The sequence below is a fragment of the Nyctereutes procyonoides genome, unplaced genomic scaffold (assembly GCF_905146905.1).
Source record: "Nyctereutes procyonoides isolate TBG_1078 unplaced genomic scaffold, NYPRO_anot_genome, whole genome shotgun sequence".
In the NCBI taxonomy this organism is placed as follows: Eukaryota; Metazoa; Chordata; class Mammalia; order Carnivora; family Canidae; genus Nyctereutes; species Nyctereutes procyonoides.
The window spans coordinates 3,473,604-3,495,412 of record NW_026575147.1 but is presented as its reverse complement, the minus strand read 5'-3'; the positions used below and the strand labels follow the sequence as shown (position 1 = coordinate 3,495,412).

Genomic DNA, 21,809 nt, shown 5'->3' with positions numbered 1-21,809 from the left:
TGACCTCAACAGAGAAATGAAGTACCAATTCTCACATTATAATCTATAGAAGAATCACATGGGAAATAAACAAAAAATTCCTGAGAATTCTGGGCTCTGCCTCCATAGTTCTGATACCACATCTAAGATCAGAAATATATAATTCTATTCCTAAATGTTTCTGATGCAGATGACTCATTGATCACACTCTGAAAAATACTGGTCTAGGACGTAGAGGGAAGAGAGGTTTATGAGCTGTGGTGAAAGCTTTCCAGTACTTGAAGTCAGTTTGGACCCTTTCCTAGAAAACCCTTTTGGTTTGCTTCATTAGGCTCTTTTAGTCTATCCCAGACTAGCCTGGATAAATCCCATTTGTGGGGGGTTGGTTTCAGTTATCCACTGCAGGATATTTAGCAACAACTCTGGCATCTCCTTAATAGATGCTTTAGGGATCCCTGGGTGGCTCAGCGGTTGAGCTTCTGCCTTTGGCTCGGGGCATGATCCTGGAGTTCTGGGATCAAGTCCCACATCGGGCTCCCTTCATGGAGTCTGCTTCTCCCTCTGCCTATGTCTCTGCCTTTCTCTCTCTGTGTCTCTCATGAATAAATAAATATAAATCTAAAAAAAAAAGATGCTTTATTAACTTTCATTCCCCAGTAGTGACATCAAATATCTCCAGAAGTTGCCAAATGTGTCCTGGGGTAATAGGGGCAAAATTGCCCCTGCATGAGAACTATAGATCTCATTGATCTTGACCTTTCACCTTGAGTATACATATATTTGAAATGAAGTCTTATTTCTTTCTTCTGGAAGTATGGAAGATGACCAATAAAATGGTCCAAACTCATCTGCCAAATGCCCATTACCAGCATGGCAGCAGGGTATGGATATGCACTTTCCTAGAGGTAAGACTCCTGAGAATCTATCACAGTCCTCCTCTGGCCATAGTCTTCGTGCACCTTTTAAACGTCTCCATCTACTTCTCTTCTTGTTTATCTTCCTGTCTTAGAGATAAAGACATTTCTACTATTAAAGGCAATTAAGGGCTTTGGTGGAATGTTGCTCGAAAAAAAGTTTTAAAGAAGGTAAAATTTCTTAAGTTTCTTTTTATAAACAAGGGTCTTGAGGTTAAAATCATTCAATTGTTTTTATTACATTTTTTAAAAATACTTTTCACATATCATTATAGATTTAGCCATCCTTTGTATATTTTTAAGCCCTTATATGATAAGGAGTACATTTTTTTAAATATGAAAAAAGCTAAGCAGTAGTTTATATTTTTTTCCTTTACAAAGTATATTAAGATGTGCATCAGGCCAATGGTCTTCTTTAAATTCAAATGACTTATGCAGGTGTTTTTGAGATAATATTTATGATGAGTAATTCTGGGTGTGCTGAAATTAGTGGATGAGCCCTTGAAACCAAACAAGTTGTGGGTAGAAATTGATTGTTTCATAGCTTAGCATTAATTTTTTAAATGAAGTTTGGAGAGCTAACAGGTGGTGAATGAATCCAGATATAACAGAGATCACTCTTTCTTTCAAAGATGTAGCTTTAGTGCATTTGAAGAATTTGCCTTGGCATTTTTTTTAGTATATCAGGTAAAGAAATAATGAGGTAGCCTTTACATCTTATAATAAATATGGAGGTGATTTAACTTTGTCAAAGGCTAGATTCACAGAGACTCTAAGATAGGGATTGTGCCTTGAGGAAGCTTTCATCTTAATATTAAGGATGATTTTTAGTAGGGGCAAGATACTGTATCAAACTCTCTCTAACCCTTTAATGTTTATCTTTGTTCACTGGTTAAAAGTTGTCATTTTCATGAAAGTTTGCAAAGTCCCTTTTTTTTTTTAAAGAAGTTTTCCAATTTCATAGATTTGATGCTTTCTTTAAAAGGAACCACTAGTATTTTTCTATGACTTTTGGCAATAATCATGCATTTCCAGTCTTTTGAGGATGGTTTGTCCTTTAATCTGTGGTTTTAAAAGTTTCTTGCATAGTTCAACCTCTTTTGCAAAGAAACATACAATATGTTGTCCATCCATAGAGATTTGTTTTTAACCAAATAAATCATTTCCAGTTTTGAATTGAGGGGAGCCTTCTGGTGCTATTGCTGCATTTCCCCTAAAGTACAGTCACCCTAAGAGAAATAGATGATAAGGTTCCAAACCAGCTCAAGCCCTGGCAGGTATATGTAAGGGGGGAAGTATCCTGGCTTCTCAGGGGAACCACCTTAACTGGACTTTATTCTTATTTTATTCAAAAGCAGTTGGAGATACAGTATATTCCTAAATATACCAGGAACAGAAGTCATGTATTTCTGGCACTTGTATTTCAGATAATTGTTTTATTAGCTGGCAAGTTAAGCCTCAGTTCCCTCATCTATTGGATAGAGAGAATAAAATAATAGAATACTATATTTTTGGTGTGTGAGGATTAAGTGATGTAACATATAGGAAAGATCAAATTGGCTGGGATGCTTAATATGTATTAAATCTGGAAAATATCCAGAGTATATTAACCCAATAAAGAGAAGTTATCAATCAACTTTTATCAGTAGGTTGGTCTTTTATAGGTCAGCATGAGAAGCAGCCTGAACTAAGAATCTATCATTCAAGGGACTAAACACTGGGATACATATACCAAGTTGCAATATGGGTTATGTAGTGCTAGCCTCTTTGGAGGTCATATCAGTAAAGGGCCAGGAAGTACTTGTTTATATACAGATCTAGAAATCTAGCTCTGGAGATAAGACTTTCACATATATACAAAGCTTTTGAGAACAAAGTAGCAGCTGAATAACTAATTATATGATCCTAGCAAGGAACAAAATCAAAATGGAGCTAGAATCATTAAGCAAAGCTCTATGAATGAGTCAGCTCTTCCTATTGCAAGAATGGGTTGCCTTTATTTTTTTATCAACCTGTATCTCTTTTTGGACTGCACTCCACAGCCAGTTTTTGGATCCCAAACAGAAGGTTCCTGTGCTATATTTCTTTTGAGAATCATATTTCTTGACCATTCACCATAAATGGGAAAAATGAGATTGTAACTAGATTGCCCCAGCCATACTTTGCTCCTAGCAATGTCCACTGTCAGGTAGAAGAAGGAAGCTTATCTCATTTTGGAAGTACTTTGTGCTTGTCTCACTTGGGCTCATGGTCCTCTCACACTACCCTGGACACTTATTGAAATACCTTTACCTGTGCAGAGTTCCTTAGGCCTAAGTTACCCAGGTGATCTAATAAATTGTGATAAATACTCCAAAAGGATTCCCAAAAGGTATCATAAGTTATGTAATAATACTTTATAGTGACATTTTTAAAATTTAAAAAGTGTTTTAAGTTTACTTCTCCCTTGGACTTCAATGATTGATGAAAGTGTATTGGTATTATCTCCATTTTATAGTTGAAGAAATAGAAGCTCAGAGAGGTTACTATAGTATCCAAAACTTTCACAGTCAGTGGCTGGCACAGGCAAGGTTGGGACCAGTTTCTCTGATAGGTAGTCTTGTGCTATGCAATGTAAAGATGTTGCTGCACCTGGTAGTTGAACTAGTTGTTAATCAAGAGATACAGGAAATAGCGTGTCTGATGGTGTATGTGATGGTAACAACTAATACATATCAGGTACTTAAACTCTGTCAGTCAGTGTAACATCATATTGTGGTACCCACTACATGGTAGAGTCAAAAGTTAAATTGTAGAAATTTGAATAAAGTCTTTTCATAGTATGTGAATAAATAGCAAGTGGTATATATGGTGGCTGGGGGAACAGAGGATTATAGGTTGCATTTAATCAAGTTTTCTTTGAATGCGTAGATGAATTTAGTTGCTGGCAAGAAAATGAGTATGTAGATGATGTCCCTGCTTCTAGTCTAGTTCATATCTCATGCGAATCATGATTGCAGGATTGGAAGTTAAATGTGACTCTTTTTTCCCATTGCGGCTTAGGGAAATTCACCTTATTACTGCTTGGTCACATGACTCATACTTGTGAATTGTTAGAATATCATAACTCATACACAGCCCTATGATGGCACCAATAGCCAGAAATACAGTTCAGAGCAGGGAAACACTATGGTAGACCTGCCTGGTCAAACAGGACTGGATGTTATATGTCACATGGACTGAGACCCATTTCTACCAGACATGAATTTTGTGAATCCAAGTTCACAAAAACTTTCTGTAATTGTTTCCTCGTATAAAAAGAAAGGATGGTGATATCTACCATATATATATATATTTTTTTTAATTTACTTTTTTATAGATAGAGATCATTTATTAAGACACCAGCACTATACCTAGTAAACAAGTCATGCATCACAGATGCTGGTACTGTTAATGAGGGAGATGATCTTTTACGAAAACTCAGTACTTTATACATAGAAAGCAATAAACACAAAGAATTAGATTTGTGGGTGTTTTTTGAGCAAAGGTGATCCAGATTGTACCAGTGAAGCACAGTAAGAGGAGGATGTCATAAACTTTATATAGCATTTTGGCTAATGTTTATTTTGTCTATTATGTCCCTAAATTATACTCTCATACCAATATCATTATTTAGGTACGTTTCCATGAAATAATGAATAGATGGAAGGCATGGGGCATTGATGGAAGGCATGGCATTTCCATGAAATAATGAATAGATGGAAGGCATGCTAGACATCGTGCCTAGTTTGTCTTTCGACAAGGATTGTCTTATTTCTCATCTGTAAAGTTGCAATTATTCAATAATAATTAGCAAGTACTTATATGGAATAGCCATTTGCCAGACAGTTTCAGGTGTTTGGAATATAGCATGGGATGAGGGACAGTAAACCCAGAAGAAAATATTTGTTAGATGGTGATGACTGTATGGAAAAATAAAACAGGGAAAGAAGAGCAAATTAAGGGCATAGGGTAGGAATTAAGTTGCAAGTTTAAAAGGAAAATTTTCAGAAAGATGTTGGTATTTCATCAAAGATCTGATAGGGATGAGGGACCAAGCCTTACAGTTTCTATGGGAAGAATATTCTAGACAGAGGCAATAATAAGCACAAAGTCCTTGAAGTGTGGTCATGACTGATCTATCTAAGCAATAGACAAGGGATTCGTTTTTAGGAATGAACAAAGGAAAAATAAGAACAATTGGGGATCAGATTATATGACCTTGAAGACTATTCTAATAACTGTGGATTCAACTCATACTAAAATGGGGAACTGCAGCATAACGTTGAGAAGATAAGTGACAAATAGAGTTCATTTAATAGGATCGTTCTGACTTCTGTTTAAGAATAGACCAAAGAAGATAAAAGGGGTTTGGAAGCAAGGAAGTTAGAGGAAGATACCGCAACAATCCAGCAAGAGATTTTGATGACTTGGCCTGTGGTAACACTAGAGAAGGTGACGTCAAATAATGGGTAGATTGCAAAAATGCTGTCGACAAGATATGATGGCAGATTGGAGGCTAGATCTAAGAGAACGAGATATGTAACACAAGATTCTGGGTTTTTAACCTAAAGAGTTGGAAAAATTGTGTGTTGCCAATGATTATAGGAAGATCAGGTTTTAGGAAGAGGTGGAATTAATCATAGAGCACTTGCTATCTCTGGAATATTGGTAAGAGTCAATAAGAAAACTTCATATCAGCTTAGATAATTCTCTAAATGTCAGGAGTTGTCCTTGTGAAAGTAATAACTTGCAAGAGCCTGAAGTGGTATCTAGGTGAAAGCTAAAGATTTAATGGCTACAACTAATTGAGTTGTATTGGACTAAAGATGGGAAACCTCTACCTAAATCTATGACTGTGTACACCGTGAGTGCTTGGAAATTATTTGAATACGTGATAGAATTGTGGTTACATCTCACAATGGGAAAATAAGTGACCAGGAAGAAAGAGAAAGGTTTGGAGGCTATACTCTATGTCTACTCAGGAATTGTTCCAGAGTATGTAGAAAAATGTATTCAATTAGAAAAAGGCATGGAATAACTGCTGATATTTAAAACTGGTTTAATTAAAATTACTGGATTTACTATGCACCCTTGAATAATGATAGCCATTTCTTCTTCTTGTAATTCTCGTTTCTCTAATGAAAGAAGAGCTAATTTTAGGCTATTATAGTGGATTATTTTACCCAGGTACATATAAATCTAACAGTTTTCTGAATTATACTTAAGATATCATTCTTTATGAATTATATGAGGAGAAATTATGATAATGAGACAGAAATGATATTAATATACTACTCTTAAAGCACAGATTTTTATGGGATGGGGCTGTTAAGAAGTCCCATAGTGGGTATGGTAAGTGGGTTTGATTTGCTTTTAAAAATTTATTTCAAATGATGTATAGTTGGCACACAGTGTTACATTAGTTTCGGGTATACAACATAGTGATTGGACAACTCTATGTTTATACTATGCTTACCACAAGTATAGTCACCATCTGTTACCATACAAAAATGTTATTAAAATACCATTGACTATATTTCCTGTGCTGCACCTTTTTTTTCTTTTGTGCTGTACCTTTTATCTCAATGACTTATTCACTCCATAACTAGAAGCTTGTACCTCCTATCCCCCTTCATCCATTGCAACCATCCCTCCCTCCAACCCCGCCCTTCTGCCAAATACCAGATTTTTCTCTGTATTCATGGGTCTATTTCTGCTTTTTTTGTTAGTTCATTTATAAGTGAACTCATATTATATTTGTCCTCTTCCAACTAATTTCACTTCACCTAATGCTCTCTAGGTCTGTGGATATTGTTGCAAATGGCAAAATCTCACCCATTTTATGACTGAGTAATATTTCATCATTTGTATGTATATCTTCTTAATCCATTAATCTATCCAGGGACACTTTGGTTGCTTCCATATCCAGGGATAAATGCCCTGTAGTAGAAATATCAAATCATATAGTATTTCTATTTTTAATTTTTTGAGGAACTTCCATGCTGTTTTCCATATTGGCTGCACTGATTTACATTTCTACCAATAGTGCATGGAAGGTTCCCTTTCTGCCAACATCCTTGCCAATACTTGCTATTTCTTGTCTCTTTGTTTTGAGTTCTTTTGACATGTGTAGGCTAATATCTTGTTTTGATTTGCATTTCCCTGATAATAAGTGACGTTGAACATCTTTTCATGTCTGTTGGCCATCTGTATGTCTTCTATGGAAAAATGTCTATTTCGGTCCTCTGCCCATTTTTATCCCCCTCTCTCTTTCTCTCTCTCTCTTTTTTTTTTTTTTGGTGTGGAGTTATAAAAGTTCTTTAATTTATCTGATAAAAGGTCAATATTGAAAATATATTTTTGCAAATAACTTCTCTCAGTAAGTCACCTTTCTTTTTTTTTTATGGTTACTTTTGCTGTGCAAAAATTTTCTATTTTGGTGTAGTCTCAATAGTTTATTGTGCTTTTGTTTCTTTTGCCTGAGGAGACCTATCTAGTAAAATGTTGCTAAGACAATGTCAAAGAGAGTACCACCTATGTTTTCTTTTAGGATTTCTATGGTTTCATGTCTCACATTTAGTCCCTTAATCCATTTTGAGTTTATTTTTGTGTGGTGTAATTGGTCTAGCTTTGTTCTTTTGTATGTATCTCTCTAGTTTTCCCAGTACTATTTATTGAAAAGATTGTCTTTTCCCCAATATACTCCCTAATATATTCTTGCCTCTTTTGTCATTAATAGACCATATAAGTGTGGTGTTATTTCTAGACTCTCTATTCTTTTCCATGTTTCATATTCTGTGTCTATTTTTGTGCCAGTACCATACTATTTTGATTACTATAGCTTTGTAGTATACCTTGAAGTCTGGGATTGTGACATCTCCAGCTTTGTTCTTCTTTCTCAAGAATGCTTTGGCTGTTTAGGGTCTTTTGTGTTTCCCTACAAATTTTAGGATTATTTTTTTCTAGTTCCATGAAAAATGCTATTGATATTTTGAGAAGTATTACATTGAATCTATATATTGCTTTGGGTAGTAGGGACATTTTAACATTAATTCTCCTGATGCATGGACATGATATAGCTTTGCATTTGTATGTATCAGCTTCAGTTTCTTTTACCAATGTTTAATGGTTTTCAGTGTATAGATCTTTCACTCCCTTGGTTAAGTTTTGCTGTGGCTAGGATTTCCAGGATTATGTTGAATAAAAGTAGCAAGAGTAAACATCCTTGTGTTTATGATTGTAGATGAAAAGCTCTTAATTTTTCACCATTGAGTATAATGTTAGGTGTGAGTTTGCCATATATGTCCTTTATTACATTAAGATATGTTCCCACTAAACCTACTTTTTGAGAGCTTTTCATCATGATTGGATGTTGAATTTTGTCAAGTGCTTTTTCTGCATCTATTAAGACAATCATTTCATTTTTATTCTTTATTGTGTTGATGTGGTGTATCAGGCTGATTGATCTATGAATATTAAACCACGCTTGTTTCACTAGCATAAATCCAATTTGATTGAATAATCCTTTTGATGCATTGTTAAATGCAGTTTACTAATATTTTGTTAAGGATATTTGCATCTTTGGTCATCAGCCTATAATTTGTTTGTTGTTTCTTTGATTTTCGTACCAGGGAAATGCTGACCTTGTAAAATAAATTTGGAAGCTTTCATTTTCTATTTTTTGGAATAGATGTGAACACTTCTTTAAATTTTTGATAGAATTCACCTATAAAGCCATCTGGTTCTGGACTTACTGATAGTCATGTACTGATTGCCATTTTGTTGTTTTTATAGTTTCTGTTCCTTTCTTTTCTTGTAATTAGTGATTTTCTCTAGTATTATCTATTATAGGTTTTTAATTACCATGAGGTTCATATAGAGCAGCCCGTATTAAGTTGATGATAACTAAAGTTCAGACACATTCTAAAAAACTTTTACTTCCCCATGCACATTTTACTTGTTTTGGTGAGTTCCCTTAACTAATGTTTTAAAGATATAATTGATTTTACCACTTTTGTCTTTTAGTGTTTGCCTGTCACCGCTAGTGTATGTTTGCTTTTACTCAAAAAATGTTTCTCTTTCATAAGCTTTCTCCTAATTATATCCTTTTCTTTAAATGGGTTTCATCTTGATTACTGTCATCAGTTGCCATTGATTGGGCTATGCTTTGAGAATTCTGAGACCATGTCTAAGACAAAGGACTATTATTGATTGGCCATGCCTACTAAACATACCATTGAAGAAAGAAATGGCAGCAACTGTGATACAAAACAGCCATCCTTGTTTTATGGGTTTTGGAAGAGGCATGGAGCATTGACAAGTAGGGCTAATCTTAAGGTTTCCCATTATGCTTTTTGTTTTGTACCTGCCTTACTTCTTGCTGTCTCCCGGCCTTTCCAGACCACAGTTTAGGCACTATCCATCCCTTAGATTTTATTTTTAATCATCCCAGATTTTTTTTTTTCCCTTTTCCTTTTTCATAAAAAGGTCTATTCTCAAAACCTACCCTTTTCTAACTTATTTGCATGATAAATGTCTGCACAGTTCAACCAAAGGTAGCAAGGTTTGTTTGCTTATGTTCTTGGAAGCTTGTTGGGTGGGACGTTAAAACTATTCCTAAAGAATATATAGATCTCACAGCGTGTGTGTTTTGCTGGAATTAGATGATGAGCTAGGCCAATCTTAAGTAGAGATGGCAGATGCTAGGTCTAGGTCCCATGGACTAGGATTTAAAAAGCCTATATTGTAGGAAAAGAGATTTAAAACTTTAAAAAACAAGTCCAGGGAAACCAGTTATTTGTTTTGATGGAAAGGAAGCACCAGACTTGGGAGGTATATTCAATGTTTGATGAGCTCTCCTAGGCCAGAAGGGGCAGCTCCATGTTTTTCTTTTTCTAGCTTACATACTAGAATTGTTTTTGTATTCAATATAATTAACAGTGTTATTAGCTTAAGGTGTATATTATACTGATTTAACAACTTCATATTACTTAGTAATCCCCACGATTAAGTGTATACCTCAATCCTCTTCATCTATTTCACTCATACTTCCATTCACTGCCCCTCTAGCACTCACTAGTTTGTTCTCTAAGAGTTTTTTTGTTTGCCATTTTTCTTTGATCATTTGTTTTGTTTCTTAAATTCCACTTGTTAGAGAAATCATGTAGTATTTGTCTTATTTCACTTAGCATTAAACTCCCTTTTATCGATGCGTAACATTCTATTGTATGTATGTATTGACGGACATTGCTTCCATATCTTGGCTATTGTAAATAGTGCTGCAATAAGCATGGTGGTCCACTGATTTCTTTTTTTGAATTAGTGTTCGTGTTTTATTTGGGTTAATACTCAGTAGTGGAATCACTGTTCTGAGGAGCCTCCATACTGTTTTCCATGGAGTTTGCATTCCCACCAACAATGCACAAGGGCTACTTTTTCTTCACATCTTCACCAATAATTGTTATTTCTTATGTTTTTAAAAAGTTACAGTTTCAAGGTAACATAATTTGTTATTAGTAAGAAACATCTAGAAATAACATACTAACCACAATGAAGAGCCTGAATTTTTGGAATTTTAGGCTCTATAAATGGTTGGGTAAAATATTGTGTAGTATGTATTTTGCTGCCTTTCATATTAGACCAGATTGCCTTCCCTGTCTCTCTTACTATGGCCATCTTGATTTTTTTTCTCCAACCCCAATTAAGCCCCAAATGTTCATAATTATGGACATCATACATTTATGTAAAACCCCCATGCTTTCTTTTACTAAATCTTGACCTCTAATTTCTTCCTCATAAATAATTCAGTAGTGTTAGATAAGATTCTAATCCTTTGAAACTTTTTTATTGCCCCTGTGAATTTCTCCATGCGTTATCCCTATCACATTAAAACCATTATATACAGGCATTGGGGCACCTGGGTAGCTCAGTCCATTAAGCATCCAACTCTTGATCCCTCAGGGTTGTGAGTTCAGGTCCCATGTTGGGCTCTCTGATAGGCTTGAAGCCTAATTATAAAACAAAACAAAACAAACAAAAAAACCCCACTATGATATGCAGGCATTAAAAGCAAGCCAAAGTGGTAACTTCAGTAAGAAGAGGGTTGGAGAAAGTCCAAATGCAGGAAAATAGAGGTAAGGAGGAAACCTGCAAGGAGAAAGTGGTAGAATCCAAGAAATATAATTTTAAAAGATCCTTTTGGACTCAAATGGTGATTTAAGGAAACATGGGTCACAGAATAATGAAAACTTAAAATTTGATAAGGGCCTATCTTTGCCAGGCATTCAGCTTTGAGGGTATTATCTCATTTAATACTTAATACTAGAAAGTGTTCATTTTAAGAGAGGAAACATATAGAAAAGATGTAGAGGAGAGCAGGAGGGAGAGCGTGATATGTAAGAAGGTATTGGAAAAGGGGTCTAGGATCCTGAGGAGAGGCAACAAACACTCCTGGGGAAGAAGTCTCTTCAGCAGTAATTCAGGTAGTAAGAGAGGCTTCCACCAGCTCTTTCCACCCACCTGATAAGGAAAGGGTCATGAGCTAGATGAAAGTTCCCTTTCTTCAACATATGAATAATGCCATGTAACACAATTCCTAGTGGTTGAATGTGAAGAAAAGTGAAAGAAAATAATAATTCAGGACCTTTGGATTATGCTCACTTGCCAGCATAGTCCTCCAGCATCCGAATTTGTCATCCTTGACTCTTGTCTATTCCTTTCTTAATGGTTGTAATTGCATGCTGGAGCCTAGGAGATATTTCAAGATTTCCTGACCCAGAGGCCTTCTCTGAAGTATTAAAAAAGGAAGAGTATGAGAAGAAATATAGAAACAGGAGCTAGGGAGTCCTAAATGAACAGACATGCCAGTTCCTAATTTTCCAAGGGCCAACACCTCTTGATATTCCCACTTCTCCTTGGGATTCCAAGGTTAGCAAGAATGCCTTGTTTTGGGTTGAGTAAAAACTGTTCAGCCTTTAATAGTGAGAAAAAATGGCTCTAAGCCATATTTAGGAAATTTGTTGACTGTAATTAAGCCTTCATGGGAGTCCCCAAGGTTTACTTACCTATAATTGAAAAAATGCAAATGAAGACAGTTAATCAGTGGACTGGCTGACTATGAAGCGCTACTACCTACGTAAATGAATTAAAAACAAAGACACGAATTTGTCCAATTGAAAAAGTTACCTGGAGCCAACTGGTAAATTTCTCAATGCTGTGGAGATTTTTTCCTTAGATGGCAGTGCTTTTCTGCTAAGGCCTTTGCCAACTTAATCTTGAGCCATTACGTACAGATTTCCTAACAACTGGTCTTCAGCATTGGTAGAACACCAGCTGCCTCTCTGGCATCACTCAGGGTAATCCCAGAAAAAAAAATAACAGACCTCTTATCCTTCTTTATGCTGTGACTGATCCACTACTTAAAGTTATAAAACGTTTGATCTTCAAGATATTAAAAATGAAATGTGAATACCCATGAGATTAAGCCAACTCTTCAGGAGTTTTCCCACAGTACTTCAGCTGTCATTTGTAAAGGATTGTTGGAATGTTACCAGATTTAATGCAGTTTTTTTTTTCATAACTATAATTGAAGCATACCTATGATGGTCATTTCACCTCAGACACCCTATTTGCTATTATATTCAACTAATTTTTATCACCTGATTTAAAATAATTCCCCCATACTTTGAACTTCCTTTATTACTTAAAATCTTCTGTTTAATCAACTCTTATTATGGTATCAGCTATAGAAACAAGAGTAAATACAGCATCATACTTGTCAGCAATCTGATTGGAAGAAACAAAAACAAAAGATATTAAACAAGTCAATTTAAATGCAGAAGGAAAGGTGTACAAAATACAGAGGTGTATGACAAATCTGTGTTATAAACCATATCAAGTAGTTCTTGACACTCTGTCAAAATGCGACCTCTTAGAGAAAGGAGGTAAAGAGGTTTCTTTTCCTAAGCCCCTCAGCAGCTTTTGAGGGACTAAAGTGCTGTGATTAATAATGCCAGTCATGGCCACCATAAAGATGAGTGGCAAATCCCTGTCACTATCTTATCCAGAAGGAATGCGGTTTTGCTAACTTACTACATTGTTGTTTGATGAAGAGTGAGTGGACTAGGACACTGAACGGAGGGCTTACGGCAAAGGAATTGTCTTATTTGCAAGTGTGTAAACATCCATAAAGTTAGGGAAAGATTTGGTTAGGCTGAACCTTTTCACCATGCCTTTTGTTTGCTTGAGTTATTTATTATGCTGAACTTGCTAGAGCTTTTAAAAAGTGTTATTGATGTAGACTATGGAAGAAGTATTTCAAGGTATTTCAAAAGTATCACAGTTTCTGAATAGATCAAATATCTTTTCAAAGCCTCATGGATTTTTAAAACGTGAACTGTTCTTGGTGGATAAGAGGCTCCAATGCTCTGGGTTTCTAACCTCCCATTCATTAACAGCAAAGCTGACTTGTAGCGGGGTGGGGGGGGAGGCGGTGGTAGTCGTTTTTTGTTTGTTTTTTTCCTCCTCCAAGAAATTTGTGACTCCTTTTGGGGAGATAACTGTTTAAATATAAATAAATGACCAGCTGCAGTGGAAAGATTCCAGTTTTCTCACGGTGTTTACTTTCACTTTATTGTCCGTACTCCCATTACAACTTCCTCCCTGTAAAACACTATCCCAGGCCTGAATATGTAGAGAATAGCCCCATTAAAATACTTCTTAGATGTGAAATACTAAGTTATTCCCACTGAAAGATCTTGCAAGAGCCTAAAATGGACTCTGCCCATATTTGCAGAGCCCTTTTAGCATTTTCAAAATCATTAAAACTATCAGCTCTGACTTGAGAAAATTAAAATAGCGTAGGCCTAAATGGGACTGTGTTCCCTCCCCTAGGCGTTTCTAAGTTTTTTGAGGTGATTAAGTAAAATTCCTCTGTTTTTATACATCAAAATTACCTTGAAATGAATTTGGTTTATTTTATTCTATTTCGTTTAGCTGGTAGTCCCATGCCATTTGCATTATTTCAAATCCAAGTACAGATAGCTTTGTACTGGGGATTCCCATGAACTACCATTTATGGTTTAGTATTTATCAGTAAAACTCAGCTATTTTGAAAATAGATTTCCAGGTTATATTTCTATCTCTCTATGCAATCTTAAAATGGATTATTGTAGAACACATAATAAAACCCTAATTTTCTTCTATGATTATATACCTGGCTCTCACACATTAACATCCTACGACATTAACTATGTCTCATATATTCAACCTCGTGTGTTTCTCTCCACCTCCTTTACATTATTTTGTAGTTTTGACAATGTCCTGTGTGTGTGTGTGTGTGTGTGTGTATGTATGTGTGTGTAGCTAAAGGCAGCTGTTAAGTCTAAACTGCATTTGTCTTATTGCTGGGTGGTCTCAGGAATTTCACCATTATTTTCAAGAGTGAAGGATCGCTAATTACTTAACAGAAAGTAGCCTTGCCTGTCAAGGGAATAGTTAAGATATTTCTTGATGATGTTATGCTTTAGATTGATACTGAAAGTATAAAGCTGAGAAAAATTTTAGTAGATATATTGAGCTTTTTGACCAGAGAAAATAAGGATTCAGCATTTTATTCTTTCTTCGTGAAAATACTTCAAGAATATGAAGGAAGAAGAAATAAGAAATTGACATAGATACCTATAATATGCAGAATGCTATTCATGAAATAATTAGGAAAACCAGTATAAGCAAAACATGTGGTTTCTTAGAACTGGCCTCTGAAGTTTCATTCCCATAATTTCGATTGCCACTTTGATAACTTTACTGACATGTAACACAGATAACTCAAATTCAGCATGTCCAGAATTAAACTCAATATTGTAACACCTCCACTTTCCTCTTATTTCTATCATCTGGTTTCAGAGCATCAATATATACCTAGCTATACTTACTATCTAGGAATTCCAGAATTATCTTTTTTTTAATCACTCAACCATCTAGTCACCTATAACCACCTACTTCATTCATTAAAGTGAGTTTAGACTATCATTCCCATCATGATGTCGTCTTTTTCCACCATATCCCTACCTGACTGAAAGTAGGTACTATATTGTCTCTGTTTCTTTAGCACCTTAATCCCACTAAACCACTTATCAGCATTAGACCTTATGGTTTGTGTGTCTGTCTATGTATACCCAACACAAGCATGGTGGTTGGCACAAAGTAGATATAAAGTAAGTATTTGAAGAAATATGTGGATAGGTAGAAAGAAAGAGATAAACCAAAAGATTATATGAGAATTCAGCATTTCCAGAAATGGAGGTGTACTTTGAGAGTTTGATTGAGAGTTTGATTGAATCACTCAGTTATATTTGCATCAAAGTCTGTTTTCTATTGAAACTGAACACCTTGGGGATCCCTAGGTGGCTCAGTGGTTTAGCGCCTGCCTTCAGCCCAGGGTGTGATCCTGGAGTCCCGGGATCAAGTCCCACATTGGGCTCCCTGTATGGGGCTTGCTTCTCCCTCTGCCTGTGTTGTGTCTCTGCCTCTGTGTGTGTGTGTGTGTGTGTGTGTGTCTCATGAATAAATAAATAAATCTTAAAAAAAAAAAAGAAACTGAACACCTCTTGCAACATAACCTCCATTTTCATGAAGTAGTGTAAGACTTATGGGAGGGGGTTTCAGAATTCTTCAGATGATCCTATAAGTCATTTTAAGCACTTTTCATGACAATCTTCAACCTAAGGAATTAGCACAAATATCAATTAATGAAAAAAATCACAAATCAGCAACATCTCCCCTCTATATCTCTCCATTCAAAACACAAATTGAGGATGATGTAGGGAAAGAGAAATCTGTCTATGAGAATTTTAGTGGGGTTAAAAAGAAAAGACTAGTACAGAGGCAGAAAAAAGAACTACAAAAACCCTATAGAGATGGCTATGAAACAGCTCTCCCACCCTTATTTGCTTTTCATGGATTGTAACAGAACAAGATGTGAGGAAACATCTGCTACCTTTTTAAAATAGTACTTTGATATTTAAAAAAAAAGTGACAGAATTAGGAGAAGCCTGATTTCTGTGGTTAGGGATAGCAGACACCTATAAAATAAAATAGGGAGAATTAATTAGTCTAGCATAGCTTGATAGATTGGTGAGCTGTGGCTTCATCTGCTATGCATGACTCTGGGAAGCAGCATCAAGAAATGGTTAGTCCATGGCCTCTGGAGTTAGGCTGCCTGGGTTTAAGTTTTGGCTTCAACACCTACCTGCAATGTGATACTTAGCAAGCTGCATGGCCCTTCTCTGTCCCAACTTGGCATAATAGTAATACCTGTCTCAGACATTGTTGTGAGATTGAATGAAAGAAAAGAAACTCAGGGAGCTAATGCAGAGACTGGTACATGGTGTTAAATGTAGGCTTTTTTTTTTTTAATTAACTGAAATTTAGGTTACTTCTCTTAAATATAAGGACTGAACTAAATGTCTAGTAGGAATAAAAAGTCTCTTAAGTAGGAAAAGATATGAGTCTTTCTGCTCCCAGGTTAATCAGTACATATATAGACTAGCTGGAGGAATGTATTTCTAAATACAATCCACTTTAAAGCTGTTATAAATCTAGGAATACCAGCCCTGATAGAGGCTTAGAGCACTAAGTAGCTGAACCCCATCCTAGAGCACAACCAGTCATTATAGCTGTGCAGTGACTATGCTTCAGAGAAGCTGAGCAAGTATTACAAAGAATTCAGGCTCCAAGGATGAAACTAAGAGTCACACCTGAGATAGTGGGTCTCACCATACTCAGTCATGATGTGTATAGAATGGTACCAAGTTTAAGGACAGGCATTACACAAACAGAACTAATCATTGAGATAGGTTCATTTTGAATGATAGTCACTAAAAAACAAGAACTCCAGAGATGAAAGAGGGGTTCAGATGGTAGTCTTTGGAGAAAAACAGTATAGGTCCTGATCCCTAGTTTTGCCCATTATTTCAGAGGCAAGTTCTATTACCTTTTTAAGCTTTATATTGATTGTTCCTACTTCAAGGAATTTTTGGAACTTAAACCATGCAATGTAATTAAAAGGACAAAGGCAATGTCTAAGCACCTCCTAAATGCTCAGTTAATATTGGTTATTAGGATTTCATTTGTACATAATTCATTTATATAACTTGTCTGAAAATGCCATATAGTATAAATTGCAAAACAATACAATTAGGTTAAACAGGGTTTCCTAAACCTTGTATTAAAAGATCTTGCCATGTAGCCCTAGTCATTTTAGTGTATTTTCTTTAGGAAGTGAATTTTCAATGACACATGCCAGGTCTCTGTGCTGTTTTGGACAAGAATAAAGGGGAATAAATTTGTTTTTAAATAAAACAAATTCTGATTGTAGCAACAATGATCTAAATCATTAAAATGGATATAGGGGAATGGTAAACATTATCCTTTGGCTTTTTCCTAAACCTGGAGTTTGCAAATATCTTTTTAGATTGGGCATGTTGTCTAGCAGTATACTTGTTCAGGGTTAGCTGGCCCGGTTCCTCACCTACTAGCTTTACACTTTACCACAAATTCAGTATCTGCCCTACCAGTTACCTTGAATGAAATCATTGGCTTTATATTTCAGAGATGTCTCACTTTCAACCGATGTATTAGGTTTATTCGCAGGATTCCTCCATCAGGCTGGGAGAGCAAAGGGGTTCTGAAGAAGAGACAGGCTATCATATTTTTGCTGCAGAATTAGACACCATCTATCTGAAAATGGAATCGGTGGTAAAAATTTCCAAATTACTTGTAATTCTTCCCTCTGGATCCACTCAATTCTCCCAAGATTTGCTTTCAGAGAACCACTTAATAATGCAGTAGATGCATCTTGTTTTATTCTACTTCTACTAATTTTCTTGCCCAGAAGCAAATTCACAGAACTGTCCCTGATACCATTCTTCCCTTTCTTTACCCATGATACACAACAGAATTAACTTACTTTATGAATGAATATTGCTCATTTTTGAAACCTGACAGACTTACAGGGGGCTGTCAATTGGCCAAGGGGTATGGTATCTAGCTTCTAAAGAAACCGTGACTGACCCAGTTGTCCCAACATTTGCTATCTCTTTATCTCATTATTTATACTTCTACCTGGGGGTATAATAAAAAGAGATAAAAAAGTAAAATTCAGCCAGATAACTGGCCCCGATGTTACCAAACTCATGTATGTTCAAAGTCCTAAAATCATTAGATGAAATAAACCTTCACATAGTCCTTGGGTTTCATTTATCCAGTGGTTCTCAATCTCTAGCATGCATCAGCATCCCCTGGATTACAGATTTTTTTATTCAGAAAATTTGAGAGTTTCTATCAGGTTCCCAGGTGATACTGATACTGCTGGTTCATAGACTATGAGAATCACTGTACTAATCCATGCGTGGCTTCTCTTCTATTAACATGAATAATCTAGAATTTGCTTTTCCTTAGCTAGCTTTCAAAATTTATGCTCTATAAATTAACATTATGGGTTAAGCAGTTATTTTTGTATATGTGCACCTTGTTCAGTGTAATAGAAGTGGTCAAGTGCTTACTCTATATATTTGGTTGATTTCATTCACAAAGCAGTCAGTTATCTCTTTGCTGAATCATGGCTCTAATCCACAAATCTCTTTGCTTCTTTTTTATGTTGTTATAGGGTAAATGTAATACTGGCCTTCGATCTATTTTTTAAATAGTAAAGTCTCAATTCTATGGTATTGAAAGGAATTCATACATAGAAAGCATCGTCCATTGTTTTCCCCAGTGACCTGACTTCATGAGCTTTTCTGGTGGTGGGAGAACTGAGAGCTCACTTGTCATAATTTTTTTTAAATTTAGCATTATATTTATTTAGCTCTAATGAAGTACATGGAACAGAGAACAGCCTGAGCAATAGCATCACAGAGGTCTTAGATGTAACTTCTGATGTGCCCAGTCACTGTTTGGGACATGCTTTGATCACAGAAAATGGCAAAAAGTTAAAATAAGGGCGAGTCACATCACATAGAGGGGCCACAGTATTTGGGGTCCCTTAGCTTAAAAAATTTGCCAATTACCTTACACACTGAAGGTACATATCTAACTCCCATTCGCTAATGCCGCTACACCCCATCAAGCTCAACAATGAGAAACATTATTGGATTCCTCATTTAACTGCAATAGATATATTTTCTTAGCTGATATTATAAGAAGTTTGATAAATAGTCAGCTGTTAATTCTTTCCTTTTACTAGGTCACTTGTAGATCCTGGCTGAAAAGGAGTCTGGGAAATGCAGTTTTGAACTTTCTTGCATCTGTAGTCTAGGAAGTGAAGCAGGTTGAAACAGATATTGAATGGTTTCATATAAAATATATACCACATTGTCAAACTAGTTAAAAGAATAAAAGAGGTGAACTAAAAACATCCCTGGTTTGAGTCTAAGGATCAGCTTCTAAACCTACTCTAAGTTGTGACTTGTTATAGTATCTTAGCTATCCTACCCAACAGTGTGGCAGTATGGTAGAGTCTTTAAGGACTTCATCACTTAAATTGTATAAAGCACAAGTTCTCTCATCATAAAATACAATGACAATAATAGCTACCTCCTAGAGTGCTTATGAGTTAAATGGGGAAATACAAAGTTCTTAAAATAGTGTTTGCCACATCATAAGAAATCAATATTTCATTAACATGGGGTAATGGGGGTTTCACTGAATACTCTCTGCCTATGAGAGCTTGACATAATTATTATTTTTGTAAGAGGTAGATTCAAGACCTGAAAATGCTTAAATAGATATTCAAGTCCAGTGAACACCTCAATAAAAGGCAGTGCACCAACGGTGTGTTTCTCTGCTTAGCTTCCTGCATTCCTATCATAACTGAGCTCAGGATGAAGAAATAATCTATAAATAGATATTTCCAGGGGTAGAGCTATAAAATTGAGATATAACCCTGTATACCTTTTTATTCTATAGTGCCAGCAAAATGCCTTTTAAGCATTTGAGTAATTCTCACCCTCACCAAACAACCTAATGTAATAACATAAGATATTCCACTTTGGAAAACTTGTGTTACACTCAAATTCTTACATATTAAAAAGTTCTTAGTCTTTAGAGGTATTGGGGTTTTAGAAAGCTATACCTTATAGAGTGTCTTCTTTTTTCTTTTCACCTTGGGATTAAGGATAGAAGAGAGTGATTGCTATGTAGCTTGTTCACTTTATCATTTAATAATTTGCTCTTTTTTTTGTCAATATTATATACTTGCACAAGCACAACACTGTTTGAACTATGAAGTTACACCACCATCTTGTGAATGCTGTGCTGTGACTAACCCAGGTGTATCTCTCTCCTCCTCCTGCTCTAGCTGGACAGTGCCACATCACTTATCCAGGCAGCTAAAAACCTGATGAATGCTGTTGTCCTCACGGTGAAAGCATCCTATGTGGCCTCAACCAAATACCAGAAGGTGTATGGGACAGCAGCTGTCAACTCACCAGTTGTGTCTTGGAAGATGAAGGCTCCAGAGAAGAAGCCCCTTGTGAAGAGAGAAAAGCCTGAAGAATTCCAGACACGAGTTAGACGAGGTTCCCAGAAGAAACACATTTCGCCTGTACAGGCTTTAAGTGAATTCAAAGCAATGGATTCATTCTAGGACGATAGGCTTTAATAAGAAAACTTTTTTTTTCCTTTTCCGTTTCTTTTTAATTCCATTTTTGTATGCATACCTGCCGACTCGTATGCCTCTGGCATGGGGAAATTAAGGGAGCAGTGTCTGTATGCATGTAAGATGAGATGTGATCAATACTACTGATTCATCAGTAGCTGGAGAGGGAACAGGGAATTCCTGTCCTGAGGTGGCACAGAACTGTCCTTTGTAACATTCTCATAAAATTGGGCAAAGAGTTTACATTGCAATGTTTATGGGAGTGGGAGGGATGGGGAAAATAAACTTAATTCTACAAAAGCAAACTCTAATGCATGCAAGAATCATTAGGTTGGCAGGTATCTTAATAAGTGAAAAATCTGGAAGTGTAATGGTAGAACATAAAGCTTGTATTGCTTCTGTTTCAGTGCAAAAATGTACTAGCCAATACGCTGAAGTGTGTGGCCCACAAATTGAACAATTTAACTTTGAAGTCCTATCCATGACATTATGTGGATTTTTTTTTCCTAAGGAGAAACTAACTCATCGAGCCAAAATGTTCCTTTGAAATCTGTATTCTATTCTTTCCTTGTAGTAGTGCCATTATGAGTGCTCATATTTTCAATTTTCCCCCCTTTACTGAAAGTGAACACTTATTTGAGACCATTATAATCTTTGTGGGGGCACTAGAAGCACAATATGCTGATCCATCTTTTACTTTTAAAAAAATGGAACTATGATTTTGCTAGAAATAGGCCCAGTGGTGGAATGTTAGAAGAATGGAAACTGATGCTGTGTGAAGGTTTAGAGGCAAATACATAGGTGTAGCTTGGAGTGCTGGTATCTAATATGCCATTGTATCCACTAACTCAAAATAAACATGTATAATCTGGACATATGAAGAATGCTTCTTTTTTTAAATGCATACTTAATTAAAGATTAGAGCATCTTCTTGAAAATTGATTAAAAATGCTTTTGTGTTTTTGGAGATGGGTGTAAAATAGCTAATATCTCTAGGTAATTTTTGAGTCCAGAAATTGCTTTTATTTAATGTTTTTTTCCCATTTGTTTTTATTTACTTTCAAACAATCTAAAATGATAAAGTCATGTGTGAGACTTATATGAGCCATGTTCAGCCCTGGGCTAGACTTAAGAAAGATAATGTGTTCTCAGAAAATGAATAAAAAAAATTTCTAGGAAGACTCATTAATTTCAAGGTATTTTTCTCTCCAAATTGTGAAAAGAAGGCCTCTGTCCCATTA

General features: G+C 35.8%; 1 protein-coding gene across 1 annotated transcript in view; it reads left to right on the top strand.

Moving 5' to 3' along the window:
- Window positions 1–20,812, top strand: part of CTNNA2 (catenin alpha 2) — a 1,089,255-nt gene extending 1,068,443 nt beyond the window's left edge. The window contains exon 19 of the mRNA XM_055312731.1: window positions 20,269–20,812. Coding sequence (XP_055168706.1) covers window positions 20,269–20,556 — 288 coding nt within the window. The 3' untranslated portion in view covers window positions 20,557–20,812. The remainder of the gene's footprint in view (window positions 1–20,268) is intronic.
- Window positions 20,813–21,809: the final 997 nt, after the last annotated feature.